Source organism: Dermochelys coriacea, chromosome 1 (genome assembly GCF_009764565.3).
Source record: "Dermochelys coriacea isolate rDerCor1 chromosome 1, rDerCor1.pri.v4, whole genome shotgun sequence".
Classification (NCBI taxonomy): Eukaryota; Metazoa; Chordata; order Testudines; family Dermochelyidae; genus Dermochelys; species Dermochelys coriacea.
Genome location: NC_050068.2, coordinates 333,052,975 through 333,077,239, shown reverse-complemented (window position 1 = coordinate 333,077,239; position 24,265 = coordinate 333,052,975). Strand labels below are relative to the sequence as shown.

General features: G+C 40.4%; 1 protein-coding gene across 1 annotated transcript in view; it reads left to right on the top strand.

Moving 5' to 3' along the window:
* CACNA2D1 (calcium voltage-gated channel auxiliary subunit alpha2delta 1) overlaps positions 1-24,265 on the top strand; it is a 682,696-nt gene that overhangs the window by 531,703 nt on the left and 126,728 nt on the right. The window contains 2 exon segments of the mRNA XM_038369134.2: positions 8,772-8,930; positions 16,064-16,168. Of these exon segments, the coding sequence (XP_038225062.1) occupies positions 8,772-8,930; positions 16,064-16,168 (264 nt within the window).

Here is a 24,265-nt window from a genome sequence, read left to right as displayed (position 1 = left end):
GACAGCAGTAATACGTTGTCTTTCTCTATCGCTACGTCTCTACTTATGGCAGTGTGTGCGGTGCATGACCCCTTCGCACAGGTATACATACCAGTGTAGGTGGTGAGTCACTGCCTAGCCGAGTAAAGACACACCCAAACTGTAGGTTATAGACCTCTACGTGGCACGCTACATGCCCAAGGAATGTTTCCAACATCTACGCTACAATTTTTAAGCAAGGGAATGTCCAGCTGCTGGGCACAGTTGCCAACTTTCACACAGTAAAGAAGCACCACGACATTCACAATAAGCCAAAAATCAAGCTAATCCCATTTCAAAACAAGGCCAAAACAAGTCAATCCCTAGGAACCCAACACTCTATGACTAGATTCCTCTGGCATGCAGTCTGGGTGTGTGGGGAGCCTGCTGTGCACCCCTGACTCTCTCCCCACTTTGCCCCTGCTTGCCCCTTTCCCTTCTTTGCCTCTCCTTGCCCCTGCTTGCCAGGAGCTGATCAAAAAAGAAGAAGCTGCAACCAGCTACAAGCCAAAAACTAGCCAACAAGCAATTTACAAGCCAATTAAGCCAAAAACAAGCCCAATTTCTGCGTGTTTTTGTGGGTTTGGCATATCTGCTGCTGGGGCCTTTCCCTGACACAAGGAAAAACTCTGGCAACGGGGAAAAGCTCATGCGGGGAGAGGCGGGGTGGGGGGTGGGGAAAGGCTCTGGGTACTCCTCACTACTGGAGCCTTTGCCTGCTGCCTCCCCCTGGTGGAGTCTTTCCTTGCAGCGCGGAGTGGGCTGTGTCTATCCTGTGTATAGGTACACGTGGTAGTGAAGGCTCTGACACAGGGGAGGCAGAAGGGAAAGGCTATGGCAACTGGCTGCTGGAGCCTTTCCTTGCTGCTGGAGCCTTTCCCTGCTGTGTCCTTCCCACCAGAGTCTTTATCTGCAGTGAGGAGCAAGCTGCGTGTATAGCTATGCACGGCAGTGGAGAAAGGCTTTGGCAGCAGGGAAAGAATCCCCCAGCTCCTTGCTCTGGAGTCCCCTTTACCTCTCCCCACCAGAGCTTTTCAGTGTTGCGTGTAACAACACACCACAGTGTGGACACAGCCTGCCTTTTCTCTTTGGCATGCAGGTAGATGTACAGAGAGGGGGATGCCCATGGATTTCACAGATGTTTGCTGACAAAGGAAGAATGGTGAGCCACAGGAAACTTGGGATCCATTCAAGGCTCTGGGAGGAGTGTGCTGTAGTACTCACAGACTCTTCTGCACATTCCCCCTAAGGGTGACCTCTTCTGCTCTGACCTCTCCATCCTATCACTTTCCCAGTTCTATTTCTTCACTTCCCCTAGCTTCTTATCCTAATTCCATTTGTTTTTGCCCAGCCATTCCTTGTCTCTCCTCCAGACTCTCTCTCTTTCTCTCTCTCTCTGAGTCCCAGTTTTCTTCAACCCATTGATTGTCTCCTTGCTCAGCCAGTTCCAGTTCCCCCTCCTCATCTTACCTTGCTTACCTTCAGTTGCCCCCCACCACACAAACTCCTGTTTCACCATCACCACTGGCTCCCAGTCCTAGTCTACCTCCCTGGCTTCCTCAACCAATCTGTCCCCTACCCCAACCATTCCCTGGTACCTTGTCCTAATATCCCCTCTCTCTGGCTCTTGGTCCCAGTCTCTTTGCCCAGGCAATCCCAGTTCTCCCCCTGCATCTTGCCTTCTCGTCTGATCTCAGCCCACCTCCTCCATTTCCCTCCCCAGCACTCAGTCTCCCTGCACAACCAGTCCCAGCCTCCCCTATGCCTCTGGCCCTCAGTTCCGTTCTCTGTGCCCAGCCTTTCCTGGACTCCCACCGCGAACTCACAGACTCCCTGCAACCTCCAGTCCCAGTCTCACCAGGCTCCTTGTGCCAATCTTTTCCTTTCTATCTCTGTCCAACTCTTTGTGTCAGGCAGCTTTCTCCTCCACATTGCCTGTGCACCAAGAGAGGGGTTATTGACAGCTCAGGAGAGAGTGGCACCCAGCTCTCAGTTTCAGCTTCTCCCCTGTAACCTTGGCCTGGAACAGTCATTCTGTGGTGAGGGCTCATGTGTAGTCCGATTACCTGCAGGAGCTGTGAGGTGCTGGAGCATGCTCATTGAGGACAGACTGTTTAGAGATTTTTACCTGCTAAACTCTAAGAAGTCTCCACTTAGCAACTGTGAACTGATTTTTCAAAGGCTTATAACTTAGCCAAATTTGAGCAGAGTTTCACAGGGACAGTAAAAGACACATTCCTGACACAAAGGCCATTCCTGCCAAATGTCAAGTCCCTGTTCCAAAGTCTGGGGACACTAGAGCTCCTCAAAGAAAAGATCACCAGAATTAATATGGCGCAACAACGTAAGAATTGTCATACTAGGTCAGACTATTGGTCCGTTTAGCCCAGTATCCTGTCTCTGACATTGCCCAGTGCCAGATGTTTCAGGGAGAAGGAAAACAGGGAAATTATAAAGTGATTCATCCACTCCCAGCTTCTGGAAGTTGGAAGTTTAGGGACACCCAGAGCATGGGTTGTGTCCCTGATCATCTTGGCTAATAGCCATTGATGGACCATGAACTTATCTAATTCTTTTGTAAACCCAATTACACTTGTGGCCTTCACAATTCCCTTGGCAACAAGTTCCATGGATTGACCGTGTATTGTGTGAAGAAGTACTTCCTTCTGTTTGTTTTAAACCTGCTGCCTATTAATTTAATTGGATGACCCCTAGTTCCTCTATTATGCGAAGGAATAAATAACACCTCCTAATTTACTTTCTCCATCCCATTCATGATTTAATAGACCTCTATCATATTTCCCCTTTAGTTGTTTCTTTTCTAAGCTGAACAATCCCAGTCATTTAATTTCTTCTTGTATGGAAGTTGTTCCATGTCCCTCATCATTATTGTTGCCTTTCTCTGCATCTTTTCCAATTCTAATATACCTTTTTTGACATGAGTCGACAAGAACTGCACACCGTATTCAGGGTATTGGCGTACCATGGATTTATATATATAGTGGCATTATCCCTTTCCTAGTGGTTCCTAACATTATCTTAGCCTTTTTTGACTGCTGCAACACTTTGAGTGGTTGTCTTCAGGGAACTCTCCACAGTGACTCCAAGAATCTGATAGCTAATTCAGACCCATCCATTTGGTATGTATCGTTGGGGTTATTTTTTCCAAGTCCATAATTTTATAATGATCAACACTGAATTTTATCTGCCATGTTGTCATCCGTCACACAGTTCAGTGAGATCCCTTTGTAACTCTTCTCAGTCAGCTTTGGACTTAACTATCTTTAGTAATTTTGTATCATCAGCAAATTTTGCCACCTCACTATTCAAACCTTTTTCCAGATGATTTATGAATGTGTTGAACAGCAATGGTCCCATTACAGATCCTTGAGGGACCCCGCTACTTACATCACTATATTGTGAAAACTGAACATTTATTCCTACCTTTTGTGTTGTATTTTTTAACCAGTTATTGGTCCATGAGAGGATGTTCCCTCGAATCCCAGGATTGCTTAGTTTGCTTAAGAGCCTTGCATGAGGGACCTGGTGAGGTATATATTTTTCACTAGTCTTGTTTTTCGAAATGGCTGAAATGTCTTGGCTGAAACTTTATTTTAAAAGCAGCCTAAGGCTGACACCCAGCATATAAAATTTCAGCCTGAACAGTAAAATTTGGCAAAGTTCTAAGTAACTGAAAACAGGGCTTTATAATGCGAAGAGTCAGGTAATAATACTAGGTGGCACTACCGCCAGCCCTGCCTATGGTAGCTAACACATATACCCATAGTATAAACAATTGCTTCACAGCAAATGAAATCCAGAGCTAAACTATTAAAGGCATAATAAAATTAAATAAATGCAAACAAGAATAATAGGAAATGATTCCATAGTTGTAAAGTCTAGACTATATTGGAGGAAAATGTCATCCTCTTCATTGCACACACACTTATGCTACCTATACAAACTGTGAATCAACATGTTTCTACAATATTTAATGTAGTTGAATGAATAGTACAGTATGATCACAAAATGTAAGCACATATTTTGTATTCCATGTATTGCAAATGAGTGAACAGATTTTTCAATAATTCGATATTGGCAAATATTAATAACCTGACTCACTCCCTGAACAGATGTCTACAGTAGCTTTGTTCTGATTATAAATTCAAATTTGCCTAAATTCATTGTTGGTAGGAAAATGGTAACTACAGACAGCTAAAGTAATTAGACCTATAAAATAATTGGAGAGAGTGCTATCTCCGCAGTGTGTGGTGTTGGGATTCTTCATGCAAGTAAATCCTGAAATGTACCATAAAAAATTTTCTCTGATCAGAGCACAAAGGATGTATTTTATACCACATATAAAATGTATAAAACACAGAATATTGTCACTTTTGAGAATAACAACAGAGCTTGACATACTAATATGATTATGTGCCAATATTTCTTCTATGCTTAGAGCTATAATTAATAATGTGCATCTCCTGCTAGCATTGTGTATACATATATATTCAAAATGTCAAATGAATATACTGTGTTGTATGTATTTGAACAATTATACAAAAAGCTGACTGGCTCTGATATATTTCTCCAACACATCAGAAATAACATCTGAGTGGCATTCAAACTGTTTCTGCTGTTAGGTTATCTCTGTATCTATTTATCTTGTTTCAAATACAGGTGAATGTTTGCAGTCACTGATGCACACAAAGTGATATATGCTATCCATCCATGAGTACAATCCTGAGTGATGTGTGTATTTTTCTTCCAGAGGTTCTTTCTCTTTAGTTTTATGCTTTTATTTATCAGTCTCCACTGTCTGATATAAAAAAAAGACTTGATGGTTCAAGGATAAACTGTAGAATCTGACTTTCAGTCATAAAAAGATTGCTATACTGAAAGGAGTTGACAACACAAACAAAAATCAAAGTTAAGATGGGTAATTAAAGTTAATGCTATATCCTTAATTGTAATGTGTAAACACCATACCTGTCAATGGGGACTCAATCTTCAGATCACCACCACTATAACCAGAGGCTTCTGTGAGCCACAGGCGCACTCTTAGTTGTGAAAAAAGAGGAAGTTGGTATAGTCACTGCATCTAACTACTAGAAGGACAGGTTTCAGAGCAGCAGCCCTGTTATTTGCAAAAAGAAAAGAAGTACTTGTGGTACCTTAGAGACTAACAAATTTATTTGAGCGTAAGCTTTTGTGAGCTACAGCTCACTTCATCGGATGCATTCAGTGGAAAATACAGTGGGGAAATTTATATACACACACAGAGAACATGAAACATAAACACTGTAAGGAGAGTGATCACTTAAGATGAGTTATTACCAGCAGGAAGAGGGAAGGAGGAAAACCTTTCATGGTGACAAGCAAAGTGGGCCATTTCCAGCAGTTAACAAGAACATTTGAGGAACAGTGGGGGGTGGGGTGGGGGGGAGAAATAACATGGGGAAATAGTTTTACTTTGTGTAATGACTCATCCACTCCCAGTCTCTATTCAAGCCTAAGGAACCTATCCTTGCAGCAAAGCCCGTTGCCAACTCTGTCCACATATCTATTCAGGGGACACCATCATAGGGCCTAATCACATCAGCCACACTATCAAAGGCTCGTTCACCTATGAATGTGATATATGCCATCATGTGCCAGCAATGCCCCTCTGCCATGTACATTGGTCAAACTGGACAGTCTCTATGTAAAAGAATAAATGAACACAAATCAGACTTCAAAAATTACAACATTCAAAAACCAGTCGGAGAACACTTCAATCTCTCCGGTCACTCGATTGCAGACCTGAGAGTGGCTATCCTTCAACAAAAAAAACTTCAAAAACAGACTACAATGAGAGACTGCTGAATTGGAATTAATTTGCAAACTGGATACAATTAATTTAGGCTTGAATGGAGACTGGGAGTGGATGAGTCATTACACAAAGTAAAACTATTTCCCCATGTTATTTCTCCCCCCACCCGACCCCCCACTGTTCCTCAGATGTTCTTGTTAACTGCTGGAAATTGTCTACCTTGCTTGTCACCATGAAAGGTTTTCCTCCTCCCCCGCTGGTGATGGCTCATCTTAAATGATCACTCTCCTTACAGTGTATATGATAAAACTGATTGTTTCATGTTCTCTGTGTGTGTATATAAATCTCCCCATTGTATTTTCCACCGAATGCATCCGATGAAGTGAGCTGTAGCTCACGAAAGCTTATGCTCAAATAAATTTGTTAGTCTCTAAGGTGCCACAAGTACTCCTTTTCTTTCTACTAGAAGGAGACTCTCATACAATTCTATAATCTAGGTTGGTATACTATACATGGATAGAGGAGCAGCAGAGAAAAACCTTTTTTGTGGGGTGTCGCCAAATTCCTGTGGGGTTGTAGGAATCTTTTTTGGTTGGGTCTGCTTGGATTTTGCACCCCTGAATTTTGCTTTGATTTCAGGTACAAGTGAACCATTAAAACTAGAAATTCCTGATCTGGGGTTGAAACGCTTTATAACCAATGAGCTTTATAATGTTTACACCAAATATAACAACTTGGCAGCCTTGCTCAGAATTCCACTCAAACTCTGGGTTTGTACTAGAATCAGGTGTTTTGTCCTGTTTGGGAGATGGGGTGTGTGTTAAATTTTTGCACATCTTTAGTATTTACTCATTATATATGTGCTCTGTTAGCATCTGGATAAAATGAGGTGTGTTTATAAAGTGGCACTCTGTATGTCTTTACTTCTTTGGTTTAAATTAAACCTGTTGTGTCAGAAAAATCAGCTTTTGGTGTTTTTAATTTTGAATTTATCATACCGCAAGAAAATAGAAATGGTTTGAGCATCCCAGCAAAATATGTAAAATCACTGGTCAAACTCTCCTCTTATTTACTTACCCTGAGTGCAACACAAGTGGGTTGAATAGAGGTGTTCAGGATGTAAGGACAGAATTAAACTCCTGGGCCTTGATGCTGAGTTATTCAAAGGTGACTTTACATGATTGGCATTCTCTTTAAGGCCCCATACACTTAGAGAGTGGTAGGAAACAGCTTTAGTGAGAATTTTGAAGCATATAAAATGGCAAGTATCTGTTGTGCCTAGTATTTATGTTCAGTCAAACCAATTAAAATTTCTTTGGGCAGGAAAACTTTTTTTTGGTAATATATGTCTACTGTCCTTGTTTTTAAATGTAAAAGAGATGTTCAGGCAATATAGGACAGCTTTTGTACCAGACCTAGCACAGTGGTGTCCAAGAGCATATCTGTGGCTCATAGGTGCTACTGCAATACACGATAGATCACCACATATGAGACCAAATTTCAAAGAGGCCACAAAATGACCTCTGCTCAAGCAGGCAAAAACTTTTCCATACAAACAATTTGCATGTACATATTTGAGCACTGTGACATGAGTGCTAGAAGTTATCAGGTGCTAGGATCTCCCATCGATCATGGGCAATAGCACTAAAAAATAAAAGCATGTGCATAATACACAAATGGAAACTTGGTTTAAAAATGGCCTTGTTATGTATATCTATTCTGTGATGTGCTTACTTTTGCCAAGAGTGTTTTCTTTTTTGTGGGCCATATATAGCAATTGATCTTGACTTGCAGCTCCCGTTGTGTGATGATAGGTTTCGGGATGGGCCAGCTGGGTTTGGATAAAATAAGAAGCAACCTAAAACTTGACTCACACCTTTTCCAAGGAGTAAAAGTTTAAAGGAACTTTCAACCTTTTTTCCCCAATTATTTTTTTTTAAATTTTATTGCATTTTTTCTATGCCTCTGAACTTCCTACTTCTGTTCTACTGGTAAGGTCTGTACCAAAGGCCATTGAAACTCAAATCAAAGTTTTTCTGCTTATTTCAGCTTTGGATCTGGTCTTAGAAGTAAAGGACTGAATATCCATTTTCATAAAATCACAGACATGTAGGTCTGGAAAGGATTTCAGGAAGTCAAGTCCCGTCCCCTGCATTGTGGCAATGTCAAGTGAACTAAGACCATCCCTGACAGTTTGTCCAGTCTCTTATTAAAAACCTCCAGTGATTGGGATTCCACAACATCCCTTGGAAGCCTATTCCAGAGCTCAATTATCATTATAATTAGAATGTTTTTCCTAATATCTAACCTAAATCTCTCTTGCTGCAGAATAAGCCCATTACTTCTTGTCCTACCTTCAGTCCTCTTCTGACTTGGAGAAAAATTGATCAATATCCTCTTTAAAACAGCCTTAACATATTTGAAGACTGTTATCAGGTCCCCTCCACCCACAGTCATCTTTTCTGATGAATAAACTTCTCAGTTTTTTGTAACTTTTCATCATAGGTCTGGTTTTCTAAACGGTTTATCATTTTTGTTTCTCTCCTCTGGACTCTCTCCAGTTTGTCCACATCTTTCCTTAAGCATGGTGCCCAGAATTGGACTCAGTAACTCCAGCTGAGGCCTCACCAGTGCCAAGTAGAACAGTACAGGCCTCAGCTAGGCACTACACTTTAGTGGACAAATTGGAGGGAGTCATAACATTTGCTGCCCAAATTTGAAGTTTCAAGAGACTTTGATGTTTTGTATAAAGTTGTGGTAAGTTTCCAAATGTTTGTGTGCGTTATTGCATCATCTGAATCTTTTCAGGGTCACCCATTTCTAGGAGTTGCATGTGTGGACTGAAGGCAGCATCTGGCCCTCAGCACTTAGAAATATGGAGCAAAAAAGGAAATGAAGCCAACATTCTTGGCTTTAATGTTCTTTATTACTTATTTTGCAGTTTAACAATAACGCTCAGAACGTCAGTTGCTTTAATCATCTTGTCCAAGCTAATGTGAGGAACAAGAAGAAGCTGAAAGAGGCAGTCTACAAAATCTCAGCTAAAGGAATCACTGACTACAAGAAAGGCTTTAGCTATGCTTTTGAACAGTTGCTAAATGTAAGTATTACAAAGTTTTCCCTCTGTGCTGTTATACTATTGATCTGTGATAATAGAACTTTAATGTCCAGATGGTCACTTTGAATGGTCCACAAGTAGTAAACAGCATGATATATTTTATTATGCAATTACTTAGCAAGCAAATGTATCCCATCAGCATGCTTTCGCTTAGTAGAGCTCCACTCAGCTTGATTCATTAAGATTTGTGAAGGGGAAACTTGTTTGTCACTGTGATGTACTGTTTTTGTTTCACTTTGGGCTTCTTTTTTCAATGGGCTTCTCTCCCACTTGCCACATGGCTTCAGTACCTGCTGCATTGCTGCCAGTTTTTAAAGAAGAAAGTATCTTATTACATCTCAGATTAATATTTCAATTATATCCTGGTTTAGAGTGTCCCTCAGTCATGTTTAATGTATCCACCTTTCTGATTTAATTTATTTTATACCTAGTGCATGCTTGTCTGGTTGTAAAGAGGTATTAGCTAGCAAAGGGATATTAGGTAGTGGAAAGAGACTGTTCCAAACTATTTAAAACATGGGAGGGAGAAAGGAATCAATCTCACCCGGGGAGAAATGCATTGGCTCCATCTTTTGGTTATGTTATCTATTCCCATATTGCATCCACACAGTGTCTGTCTAATTAGTAGTATAGTGAAATAATATTCCCAACTTGCCATAATCAGTTTATTTACTATTGTTTCTTTTAAAAATATTTAATGTACTTAATCAAAATACTTGTATAGTTCAGAATATTCAGAAAACAACTATGATCAGCTCTTCAGATGATGTAAATGGAGCTATGCCAGTTAACACCAGCTTATTATCTGGCCTACTAAACAGAATGGGCTGAATTCATTCCTGGTGAAACGTTATTGACTCTAATGATCTCCTTCAATAGAGGCCTCAGTCTCTTTCTCCACTCATCAGCTACCTGCTGGACCTAGGCACCTCTCCTGTCACTCTGTATCATGCCATGGGAACAGAGCTGGTTGGAGAATTTCCATCCAACTGAAATTTTGATGGAAAAAATCAGTATAATATTTGCAAGAATATTTTCAGACCAACTCAGTGTGGGTTGGATAAAGGATTAAATGCCCTCTGCAGCTGATTATATGAAACTTTAAGTAAAAGGTTAAAATGGCTATTTAAGTCGTTTAGTCCAACTTGAGACTGATATCACTTCTGCCCCTCTCTGACTGTGGGCATGTTAGAGCAATAACAAAAGAAAGCTAGAAGGACACAAGGAGTTTTGTTTAGAGCTGTATGTTCCTCAGAGCGGAGACACTCTGTGGGTTATGTTTGATAGGGAACAGAGTATATTCTTAGCACTTAACAAATAATCACTAGGGAGTAGTAATAGAAGTTCTAATTTGAAAATAATGAATACAGCAAAGTCATAAGATGCACTTGTTCTCAAAGCTAAATGCAAAGGTAAAGAGAAATAAAATACTAGAAGAAGATGGGTCGATGGTTTTAATTGGAAGAACGTGTATTAGTTGTTGCTGAGATTATGGGTATTTCGAGGCCCACAGAATGTTCTGTAAGCATGTGAATGATGGATGGATGTGGTGGATGTGTATTTTTGGGGAATTTAAGAGATTAGTGAGGTTAAATAATTGCATTTGTCCACTCCAAATTCTGGCAGATCCAATTTATGGGAGAAATAAAGAGCTGTTGATGGAGTTGGCTATAGACTCTGGAGACAAGCATTTAAGATTACATGGGATCAGATAATGAAGATTTATAAAGATAACATGATTATGAATATGGTTATTTTTATTTTATGTTCATAATTTCAAACAGGTCAACTTTGTAATAAGTTCCAAGGATGCTAAATATTTTAAAAGGTCAAAGTCTTATTATAATTACATAGGCTGTGGATGACAACCACTTGAACTCACTCTCACACTTAAACAAGTCTTGCCTTCTTTGTGCCTAAAGGAAAATTCCTTTCTAAAAATATTGCTGGATGGAAATAAATATTTTAATATAATCTTTGAAATAAATCAAGGCACTCTACTAGTAACATTGATGTGCTGATTTGTGAGTCGGAGTTATCTACTGTTCTTCTACATTATATTTGCAAAGGAATCTTTACTTAATGTTCTTTAGATTTGGTGGTACAATTAATTTTTACCCTATTGTAATGAATACTATAGAAGGAATTTTTCTGTAAATCACTTTGTGGCCTATTGTGATTCCAAGTAGGAGGTTTTTGCATTGCTTCACTTTTTCCTTCCCCAATTACATGAAAACTCATTGTGCAAGATGCAGTCATAGAGTTTCATGCATCAAGCTATATTCCAGACATAAAGGTAAGGGAACTCAATTTTTAAGGGTGTGATAATTATTTCAAAGTAAAGCAATTTTATCCACAAAATGAATGTAATAGCACCTTCATTAAAAATAAAAAGAAAAAAAAAAGATAGCTAGCTATTTGCTTGCTTACTTGAAGTTTAAAAATATAAAATAAAATAAAGAGTGAAAGATAGAGTTAGCATCCTAAGAGGGGGGTCAGAAAGGATTTTTAAAATAGAGAGACATCCTGTCATTATGTAGCATCAAGAAAATCATATGGGTTTCTGATGTATTTTAGCACATTTTCATTTTCATCTGAGACATGATATTACGTCTTGTCAGATGGTAGTATGAATTCTTTAGTAGACGAATCTCTGACAAGATGAATCACATCCTACAGTGAAAATGCAGAAAAGGTGTAAATTAAACTCACGTGTAAGTTAATGATGTTTTAACTTAGTTATAAACCTTTGACATGGTGGGTGGCCAAACCATCACAGTGGGCTGGACTGTGAATTTTACAACCAGCCCTGGCCATGTAAGGGAATCTATGCCTTCCCTGCTGGCTCCTTGGGGTAGGAGAGGGAATGGAAATACGCTTGTTTTTAAGGGAACCCATAAAAGATTCCCCCACCCCTTTTGCAGACCCATACATTTATGAGAGTGGAGCCTCCCACTCAGAGATTGGGGGGAGGGACAGCAGAAATTAAGTAGCACCCCTTGTACGTATTCAGTCAGACACAAGGTGCATGAGTCTGCACACAGGCAGAGGAGAGTCTTCTTTTTCCCTATGCTGCTGGGAGGTTAAGTGGGCTGTGCTTAGGGTTGCCAGGCATCCGGTTTTCAACTGGAATGCCCAGTCGAAAAGGAACTCTGGCGGCTCTTTAAGCGGTGCAGTGGGGGCCCAGGGCTAAGGCAGGCTCCCTACCAGCCCTGGCTCCGTGCTGTTCCTGGAAATGGATGCCAGGTCTCTGTGGCCCCTAGGCACTGGGGCAGCCAGGGACTGGGAGGCTCCGCACACTGCCTCCACCCAGAGTACCAGCTCTGCATCTCCCATTGGCTGAGAACCATGACCAATGGGAGCTGCAGGGGGTGGCACCTCCGAGCACGAAGGCAGCACGCAGAACTGCCTGGCCACCCATGCACCTAGAGGCCAGAGGGACCTGGCAGCCGCTTCTTTGGAGCCGCAGTAAGTGCTGCCGGAACCCCGCACCCCAGCCCCCTCGCCCAGCCCAGAGACCCCTCCTGTACCCCAAACCCTCATCCCCAGCCCCTCACCTGCCCACACCCCAGCCCAGCCCCCCTCCTGTACCCCAAACCCCTCATCCCCGCCCCTAGCCCAGAGCCCATACCCCCTCCCGCACCCCAAACCCCTGCCCCCAGCCCGGTGAAAGTAAGTGAGGATAGGGAAGAGTGAGCGACGAAGGGAGTGGGGATGGAGCGAGCAGGGGTGGGGCCTCAGAGAAGGGGAGGGCATAAGTGGGGCCTCAGAGAAGAAGCAGGGGTGTTCGGTTTTGTGTGATTAGAAAGTTGGTGACCTTAGCTGTGCTATAATATAGATTGATGTAATTGACAGGTAAGGAATGTTGCATAAACCTGCTCACTAACATAGTGTTCATGAAGATAAACCCAGAAGGAACAGGAAAGAAAGAGGAAAAGTTCCTCTTGTAGTTGCTTAGACTACCACACAAAGGGACTCTAGGGAAACAGGGAAAGTATGGTAATACAGAATAACACTATATCACAATGCAGGAGACTACTGTTAATACATAGCAAATATATAGTATATTTTGCAATATTGGCTATCTAGATATAGATATGAAAAATGTATCACCAATATTGCAAAATGTATAGTTAAATATAAAATAGAACATTTAGTTATATTTAAACTAAACAGGATGTACTGATAATATGATTCTTGTATTTATAGCAATAGATTTGATAATGTGTGCAGTTAATTATGTATTCTGGAGAAAACTCTTCTCTAAGTAGCAAGAGTGTTAATGCAGAGTAAACTCCATTTATCGCAGTGTGAAGAAAGATCCTGTCCCAACACACATGAACCCGTTATTATATATCAATTATATAAACACAGATCTGATGTAAAATATCATGCTTTACTATGGCTATGGTATGAAGCATACATTTTCTATATATGCATTGTATTTAAATAATACACACAGGCACCAGTTTCATACCACTTCTTTACTTTAGGAGACAGTAGGCTGTCCTGCAGTCACTGTGCGGGACACACTTATTTTTATTGGCCGAACCCCCTTCTCCATCACCCTTTCAGCAAGAAAGTGAAGTTAGATCTCCTTTGCCCTAGTGAAAGAACCAAAGCTGTACATCAAGATGCAAACTACAGCAACAACCCAATTCCAATATAATCACCATCCTCCCTTCCCGCTCCTTCTCCCCTTAGTTTCAACCACTCATTGCAGCCTGACCTGGGCAAGATTTCTGTTAATGAGTTTGCATGTGACAATGGCAGGGGACCATTTTTAATCTACATTTGTATATTGTTGGGTCTCCAGTCCTGATTGGCTTATAAAAATGTAAGTTTCCATTACATCTATCAATTCTATCTAAGCACCATAATACATGTGCTAATAGTCCCACAGTAAGCTCTTTTGGGGTAGGAACAGTAAAGTACTTTGCACTCTTATGACGTTATATAGATGCACACTAGATGTCTAACTTAAACCACCAAGTAAGTCAGTATAGAGTTCGGCCCAGTAGAACAACGACCAAATCTGTTTTACCTTACTCGTGTAGGTTGTCCTTTTAAATCAATGGAACACCTTGTGAGAGTAAGGTGACCAGGATTTGGGCTTCCAGTCAATTATTTGTGTGGTGCCCTTATTAATTTATTTTGGAATGTATTAAATCATTAAGCAGGTAGGTGTTTTTCAATATTTATAAAGTACCTGTTCTAGATTTATTACTTTTTAATATAAAAAAGCAGCAGCCCAAAGCAATGTATTGTATATTGTATTTTACAAGCAAAAGTGATCCTGCATTTTTTATTTCCAAATCAAACTTACAGCAGTGACAGGAGTGATATTAATGCAATGATTTCAAATTTATTTATTGATCATTACTGGTAAGAAAATTCGTAAGGCTCAGTTCTGTCCTTCATTAGACAGAGGTGCCTCTTGAAAACTGAGCTTCTGATGTCAAAAGGTCCATACAGAATTAGTTTTAGTAAAAATGCAGTAATAGCAAATAAAGAATTTTGATTTGTTAATACCAGAATTTGCTGAGAGTACTATAGAATTATATAATAAAGTAGCTGCACTAGTGCTCATCAATTAACCAGTGAGGACCAGTTCATTACATTATGGTCTCTCCTCTGTTAGGGACATTGCACAGCTTCAGCACCACAGGAGCATACTGCTGGATGACTTGTGATGCAGAGGCTCAGAATTTCTCCTCACTTCTCCTTTGTTTTCGTTGTAGAGAAAGTTACGTCACCTTTTTTCATGAACAGCTTGCTTCTCCCTGTTGCTCTTCCAGCTCCATTGACTAGTGAATTAGGGATCTGAACCAGGGCTCCTCCCACTCCAATCACCTTCCAGCCTGCTTGCTTACAGAGAGGGATCTGGGGTGCACAGCACCTCCCCTCCACTGGTGTTGGAATTGATCAGGAGACTCAGAGAAGCGGGAGTTTTCTTGTTCCTCCAAGTAGCCAGGTAACCTTGGTGAAAACCTACCCCACTTTGTGTAAGCCGGCAAAACGTGTTCTCTGAGTGTAAAAAAAATAAAAAAGTCAGCAAAAATAAAAGAGGAAAACTGAGCTGATTCTGAAGAAATATAACAAAAAACAAAACAAAACAAAACATGGTCCTGAGTTTGTAAGACTTAAATGTAAGGTTAAGTTCACTGGGAGCTGAGTGGCAATTTCTTTACCTTAGATCTTTGGTTTGTTAAGGACCAATTTAGTGGCCAGAGAGTTTGGCTCAGCACTTGGGATCCCAACTTGAGACACTCAGGGTGTCTGAGATTGGACTCCCATGAGTTGAAGCATCAATGACCACTTCAAATTTCCAGAGCGTGGAAGGAAGGAGTCAAGTCAAGTAAGTAAACCTGAAGGGTAGAGTGAAAATGCCCTCTTTTTTGAACTGTATATGCAGGATATCCACTCTCTGAGTCACATTCAGGCATCCAGCAAAGAGAATTTGGGAGCATGGTTTGATCTGCATGTTTTGTTTTAACAAATATGCAATTTACTTCCACCCCAAACAACCCCATCCATGCAGCTCCCTTATGCTTCTTTGTGTGGAACATACCTGATTACCACAACGTTCCTTTTGGTCAGATCTGAGATATACCATAATTTGGCTCTTAAAAGGTGAAGCAAGGCTCTTTCAGTAGTGATGCACTAATAATACTAATATCTTGGTGACAAAAATCAGGATATAGAATTAGAAATACTACATTTGGAGGCAGACTTATTGAGTGAAATCCTAGCTCCATTGAGGTCAACAGGAGCTTTCCCATTCTCCATTGCTGGGTCCTAGAGCCCGGCCTCCAGCCCAAGCCTGAAGGTCTACACTCCTGTTTTATAGCCCCTCAGCCCAAGACCCACGAGCCCCAGTCAGCTGACCAGGGCCAGCCAGAGAGGCCGTTTTATTGCAGTGTAAACATACCAAGTGAGGTCAGGTTTTAACACATTAGTACTTAAGTAATGTGCTTTCCTCTGCACAAGGCATAAAACAAAAGGCATTCCTTGCCCTTCAGAGCTGAACTATGTTTCTGGGAACTATATTACGCTTCTGCATTTTTTTTTGAGAGCCAGAACTAAAAGGATACTTCTCTTTGAATCTCTTACAGCACAGTGTCTCTAGAGCTAACTGCAATAAGATCATTATGTTGTTTACTGATGGTGGTGAAGAAAGAGCACAAGAGATTTTCCACAAATACAACAAAGACAAAAATGTAAGTGGCTTTTGTATTAAGGTATAAAGATGCCTAATGGGGACATTTAGGTGGTTTCTGGAAGAAAAAGCTTGTGTTTTATAAGTGTTCAAAATAACTGATATCTTTGAGATTCAAGTATTGAATAATAAACCATCAGAAATTTTACCAGTGAAAATATGATGGAATTATTAAAAAAAATTGCATTTCTACACTGCCTACCACCCATGGATCTCAAAGCTTTTACTCCTGGGAGAAATTCTGCCCCAACACATTAAAAATTCTATACCAAAAAGATTAAAAACCCTCTACGTCCACTCCCACAAAATATTTTAAAATTCTGCATGTTTTATTTGTCAAAATAACACATTATAAGCACACCAGTTTCAATTATTTTTGTAATTTATTTCAAAACCTATCAACAAGTTTGTGACAATACAGACAAAGATTCAGGATTTTTTTTTTGACAAATAGTTCTCTTACTAGGCATATTCATATAGAACTTTGAGTAATAATTAATTTAAACTACAATACAAAAATGTATTTCCCATACCCCTCAGAAGCAGTGCACAGGCTCAGGGGAACCCAGGGTAACAGAGGAGCTGTGGGAGGGGGAAGTAATTGCTGGGAAGGAACCTGGGAGTGAACCTGGAGGATGTTGGGTGTGGGTGGGAGAAGATTGGAACAGGTTTTTTTTTGGGGGGGGGGAAGAGGTGACTGTTGGGGAGCCTCCCCCATGCAGACCCTGGCTGATCCCTAGTCTCTCCCAATCAGTCAGACACATCTGCCTCTGTCCCAATGTGTCCTTGCACCCCCACTCAGCCATCCCCACCTCCCAGTATCCCTCCACCTCCACTCCTATTCAGAGCCTGTGCCAGACTGTCCTCCCACTAGCCCTTCTGAATTTCAGTCTGTGTGCCAGACTGTCCTCTCACTAGCCCTTCTGAATTCCCCCAAGCAGCCCCATGTGCCACCTCTGTCTGTTCCCCCTCCCCACACTCCCATATCCTGTGCCTTCTTACCTGGCCCCAGAGGCAGGGCACTGTGAGAAACACAGCCTCTGTTCTCGCCCTATCATTTGCTGACTGCTATGGCCAGTGAGTGGTGAGCCCGCTGCCTCTGCTGTGGCCATGGTGGGCAAAAGGCACAACTGCAGAGCCTCTCTAGCAAAATGTATTTTCTGCAGAGAAAAAAGATCTGCAGGATACATGAATTCTGCACATGCGCAGTGGCACAGAATTCTTCCAGGAGTACTTTTTGTAAACCATAATGCATTAAACTTTCTTGTAACCACAGTGCTGTAGGTAGCTATTATCCCTGTACTACAAATGAAGAACATGAGATACAGGAAAATGTAGCGACTTGCTGAAGGAAGCACAAGTCACCTCTGTGCATGTGGGGAGACACACACTTTTTCCCCTTTTTCCACACTGGTATTCCTGTGTTAAGCAGTGAGCCATTTGTTTGCCTGACTGTATGTAACACCCATACAAAACAGACAAAAAGTTAAGGGAGTTTTGTACATGAACATTTATTTACCTAAAGCTTTCTGGATCACAGGTTTGCAAGGCTGTAGCTCTGGCTAATAGTTCCTAATATATGCCATTTCACCACTCTTCTCTGTTTCGTTTATCTCTGTTGATATGTACGCCTCCACAGCTGATATTTTCTTTGTAATAGCAATTAATATTTTTTAATCTAGCAGATGTAGACCTAAGTAGATAGGATAGCTAGAAACTGAAGCTACATATATTCAGACTAGAAATAAGGTGAATATTTTTAACAGTAAAAAACTGGAATAGCTTACCTAGGGATGTGGTAGATTCTCTGTCACCTGAACTCTTTAAATCAAGATTACACGTCTTTCTAAAAGATGTGCTATAGTTCAACCAGGACTTATGGACACAATGCACAAATCACTGTCTCAAATTCTATGAGTCATGTTATTCAGGTCATGCTGACTCCTCATGCTGACCCAATATATTTCAATGTAAGTTTCTTCATAATTAAAATAGTTTTAACTCTCCCAATGTCCCCTGATGGGTCTGTAGTCAGTGTAGTGCAAGTAGCTGGAAATCAGGGCCCCAGCTCAGCGAGGTGCTTGCTATCTTTAGCACATGAACAGTCAATTAGCTATTCATGTGCTCAAAGTTGGGTATGTATCTTGCTGAATTGGGGCCCAGGAACCCAGGTCTCTGTTTCGGTCTCTGACAATGACTCACTGTGTGACCCTGGAAAAGTTCCTTCACTTGTTTTCAGCCTAGCTCCCGATCTGCAGTATGGATATAAAGCCTCCCTTACAGTGGTGTTACGAGCTTTAGTTAATCTTTGTATATTACTTTAAGACTTTTGAATGAAAGACAGTCCATAAGTACCAAGTATTTTTAAAAACTGGTAATTAACAATAAGCTACGTTGCACTTACAGCTGGAGTTGTAATCACTCAATTCTAAGGCATACTGACGATGCAGCCTTCTCATGGAAATTTCATGCTCTCCTACCTCTTTTCTGTGCCTGATAGCATTTATTATAACGCAACGAAACCAAAGGAAAAGTTACTAGATGACATTGTGTGAAAAGCATGAATGAGCATGATTCATTTCTTAGTGTTTTCCATTTACAATTGTGTTTTAGGATTGGAAATAGGGAAAAATGTCCAGTCCTAAGACAGGTACAGTTTTATAATGCTAAGAAATGAATCACACTCTTTGTCCAACTTCTCAAGTTTAAGAAAGACAACAAATTCCTCAGCCATGCATGGGAAATGAAATGTGTGGGTATTGTCCATCACACAATTTGTTACTGCATACTAAATAAGATTTGTGGATGATAATGGCCACTTTGTTGAAACATATGCCATAATTAAGCACATTTTCTGATATAATTAATTGTAATGCAAGCAACTCATATCTGATTAATTTTATAAATCTGCTGATTTAAGTTTCAGTAAATGCCAACATTCCTTTTCCTTATCTAATAATGTACTAGTAAAAATGTCTGTATTCTTGCTTTACTCCAAAGTGATTTTGAAAGTACAAGGAGTACAGTTTTTGACATATGCCATGTAAAAAGCACAAGGTTCATTCAAGGAAAAAGAAAATGCTTCTTCAATCAAGTAAACATCTTCATATTCTTGAAGGTGAATTTGTGGTTGCAAAATATAATTAAAGACATTTAAAAATATATTACAGCAAAAGATAGAATGAGGGTAATCAGTGATTTGTACTGGCAAATTCATCTACGTAAATTCATAATACAAATAACCACATTATTGTAGCAAGGTTCTGGTGTTTCTCAAAGTAATATCTTAATGCAAAAGTTATTAGTACTAATTCAAGGGCTCATGGTCTATCTGGTAGCAAGGATAAGCATTATTTCTGGAATGCTAAATGTGTATATGTATCTGTGTCTCTTTTTCTCAACATCTATCATTAAAGTTACAGGCACATGCATTCCAAGATTAGAAAATTAATATTTTATCTTGCAAAGAAATAGCCACGGAGAATAATGTAGTCTTTTAAAGACTATATAGTAAGCTATGTTCATGCAAGAAATGATAAAACTCCTCACTGGTTATGATTATGGTCCAGATTCTAGTATATTTACTCCAATCTACTTATGCCATAAGTAGTCATTGAACTTAATAGGGACTAAGTTAGACAGAGATTCTATTCAAGATGACAGGTTTCAGCCGTGTTAGTCTGTATCAGCAAAAATAATGAAGCATCCTTGTGGTACCTTAGAGACTAGCAAATTTATTTGGGCATAAGCTTTCGTGGGTTAGAACCCACTTCATCAGATGCATGGAGTGAAAATACAGGAGCTGGTATAAATACATGAAAGGATGTGGGTTGCTTTACCAAGTGTGAGGTCAGTCTAACGAGATAAATTAATTAACAGCAGGATACCAAGGGAGGAAAAATAACTTTTGAAATGGTAAGAGTGTGGCCCATTACAGACAGTTGAAAAGAAGGTGTGAAAAGAAAAGGAGTACTTGTGGCACCTTAGAGACTAACAAATTTATTTGAGTATAAGCTTTCGTGTAGCTCATGAAAGCTCATGCTCAAATAAATTTGTTAGTCTCTAAGGTGCCACAAGTACTCCTTTTCTTTTTGTGAATACAGACTAACCTGGCTCCTACTCTGAAAGAAGGTGTGAGTAACAGTTGGGAGAAATTAGTATTGGGGAAATTAAGTTTAGATTTTGTAATGACCCAACCACTCCCAGTCTTTATTCAGGCCCAATCTGATGGTATCCAGTTTGCAAATTAATTCCAGTTCTGCAGCTTCACGTTGGAGTCTGTTTTTGAAGGTTTTATGTTGATAATGTTCAAAATCTAGTAGAAGAACACTTCAATCTCTCTGGTCACTCAACAACAGACCTAAAAGTGGCAATTATTCAACAAAAAAACTTCAAAAACAGACTCCAACATTATTCAAGATGTTAGGTTATCAGAATCTGCTTCTATGTATTTTTCAGTAATAGCATTACAGAATAAGAAAATGCAGCTAAGCCATGTAATGCACACAAGACAGAACCAAGTAGTGGTATCTTTTCGTGAATGATATGCATTCATGTTTGAGCATTTCTCCCTATGCTTAGCAAAAGGGTTGTAAAAGAAAAATCTTTGTTATTCACTATTGAAGAATAGTACAGTGAATCATTGTTACCTTGGAGATGTAACTTTTTTGGCTGCCAGTCTGAGATTGTGGAATGAACTCCCTGAGGAAGTAGGGGACATCGCAAACCTCTCCTCTTTCTACTCCAAATGCAAGGCACATTTCTTCAACCTTGTCTTCTCTAACATAAATATACATTTAAAAAAAACCAAACCCCAAGATACTCCACTACACACACTTCTCTCCCTGGGGAGAGGAGAGGAAACAAACAACAGATGATAGATTTTAATCACGTTGCTTAATGCACTATAGGAAGATGCTCAGATACTACATTAATGACTGCAGTTTAAGAATGCCTATATGCATAGAGTAGAATTAGTTTTATACCTTATGGTAGAAGACTTATTGCCTGTGTATTGTACAAAAAATGCCACCTTCCCATTTACTAAAATCAGATCTTGTTACTCCATATTGTTGCTTCCTCTCCAAGCTGAACTCACTGTAGGTCTCAAAGTATTTCCTTCTTGGTGTCAATCGCTTTGTCATTCTTTGGCATGTAAGGGAGCTAAGCACTTTTTTGCCAATCACACAACATGGCCAATTTACACTTCTTTGCATTGTTTAGTTGTTACTGGAGCTTGACTTTAGCTCAGCCTTCAAGCTGACAAGTCAAAGAAAACAATAAACAGTTTTATAAAACAAAAACATCAACCCTTGAAAATAGAGGTAGGAAATATGTCCCATTAAATTACTGATTTTCATCAGACATGCCAAACTCACGAAAAACACGCAGAAATTGGGCTTTTTTTGGCTTAATTGGCTTGTGTTTTGTTTGTTGGCTAGTTTTTGGCTTGTAGCTTGTTGCTTCATTATTTTTTTTTTTTAAAGACTCCCAGCAAGCAGTGGCAAGGGGGGGAGAGAGTCAGGGATGCACAGGGGGCCAACCACAGTCCCAGACTGCACACCAGGGGGATCTAGTCACATAAAAAGTTGGGGTTCTTAGGGATTGGCTTGTTTTGGCCTTGTTTTGAAATGGGATTCACTTGATTTTTGGCTTATTGTGAAAGTTGGCAACTGTGATTTTCATCTGTTTATGCTGGAATATAGGTTATATTTCAAGTCGCTTTCTGTCTCTTTAAATCTCTTAGTATGTGAATGCAGAGATTGTTATAAAACCAACTTAACCATTAATATTTTGAAGGGACATATTCTAACTTTTTTGTTCTATGTTTGCACGATGCGGTGCTGGGCTATGCCAAAGGTGTTACTGCACTAAAAATAATAGTAATGCCTTTGAAATGTAAGGTTTCAGAGTAGCAGCTGTGTTAGTCTGTATTCACAAAAAGAAAAGGAGTACTTAGAGACTAACAAACTTATTTGAGCATAAGCTTTCATGAGCTACAGCTCACTGCATCTGATGAAGTGAGCTGTAGCTCACAAAAGCTTATGCTCAAATAAATTTGTTAGTCTCTAAGGTGCCACAAGTACTCCTTTTCTTTTTTTGAAATTTAAATTTTTCATTGAATCTTGCTGTATCATCCCTTGATACTTCTATAAAGCTATATGTAGTGTACCAGAATACATCTTCACAGTGTGGTATTTAACAACTGACATGTTTACCTTTACTGTGGCATTCACAGTGCTTGGATTAAACACAGGAAATACCACATTCGGAGTGGTAAATTACAGGAATGAAAGTGGTAAATGCTCATTTTGTGTGTGCAGCCAGTCTACAGATACGTTCCCTGGAGACAGCAGTATATTTAGATATAATGGTCAAGCGAAGCAAGGCCCTTAACTGGATTGCATTTCCCTGATGCCATTACTGCAGGAGGGAACTCTTGGGGATTACTGTTCAGAACCAGTTAGCAGTAATTATCACACAAATTACAAGCCATCATAATTAAAGGAAGAGCTGTTTTCCATAAGCTTACACAGTAGCATATATCTTTTTAAGAGAATTCTGAAAATCACAGCCCTGACTACTTGTGGCTATTAAAAAACCCATGACACTTTCATGATAGGGTGCTAGCCCCAGTGTATTGGCCAAATTCCAGTCTGTACGTGATCTGTTTTCTGTAATTACCCCTGTAGTTGGAATTAGATTTGGCATTTTTCCACTTTAAAACTTGATTTGTTAGTGTAATTTAACAGTTGTCATATTCTGCCCCAGAGATGGCTGCATTTCAGTAGTAGGTAGGAGTGATTCTTCTGTGTGGGTGTGTGTATTTACATGCATGTGATGGGATTAAAGAGGCCTAATATAATGTTAACTGGATGAAACTAAGGAAGATTTAGATTGAATGGGTCAGACCCTCGGCTATGTCTGAACTAGGCTTGGCATAGTCTAAGGAGGGACAAAGGTTTTAAGATAACTTTATGCTTCCTGCATTCTAAGCTAGTGTCTGGACTACTCTACTATACATCAATTTTTACCTTCTCCTAAGGTGACCCAGAAAATAGGGATTACCATGATATTTTTGTCTTGGCCCAGGCCATACCCCCTACTCTGGGAACTATAATAGGGGTGGTGGTGTAGAAAGTACTGGGCAGGAGGAATCCTCCACTGGCCAGCTATCCTGGCTTTACTGCCACTTTGTACTGGGTACTAGCACAGTGCAATTGTAAGGGACCAGAGCATAGGTGTGCTGGCCTAGTGGTCACAGCTGGATTATGGTCCACGTGTCAGGGATAGTAGTTAATGAACAGGAGTCAGAGGAATCACTAGAGTCAGGGTCAAAGTCATGCTGGAGTCATAGACCAGAGATAGTACCAGGCTAGAATCAAGAGGCTGGAATCCAGCTCAGAGTTAGGCTGGAGTCAGAGACCAGCGGTGGTACCAGGCAGGAACCAGGGGCAGGGTCAAACTGGGATCGGAGACCAGAGATCAGGAGATGAGATCTGGAGTCGTAGCAGGCCAAATTCTTTAATGTTGACCAGACAACTCCCTGGGGCATTCTCCAGGGTCAATCAGAGGGCCTCAGGGTACTGTCAATCTGGGTCCCTTGGGTACTTCCTTCTCCATAGTGCTCCCTGGCTGGGGCTCCTCATGGCGTCTCAGTGGCACCATGGGAACGTCAGCCATCCTAGGTTCTACAGAGTCTGATTCTAGTTCCCGCATCTTTACAGCAACTTAACTAGGCCAATTTCTAGAATACCTTCCTAACTATGAGATCAATTGAACTGTAGAATGGTTTCCTGAGAGAATTGATAGAAGACCTCTCTTTGGAGACATTTAGAAACAAAAGTACTAGAGGGAGCAATCCTAATGGCCAGGAAGAAGATCTAGTAGGTCACTTTCATTTCTAATGTCCACGAACCAGCTAATCACATGCAGCTACTTCACTTCCCTCTAGTGACACAGTAACTATACAAGTAATGGCATCTTCTCAGGGCACTGTACCGGTCACAGCTACTTATTTGAAATATATTACATTAGTCTCTTGTGATATGAGGCCATGCTCCAGTGTTATCTGTTAATAATATTAGTGATGATATTC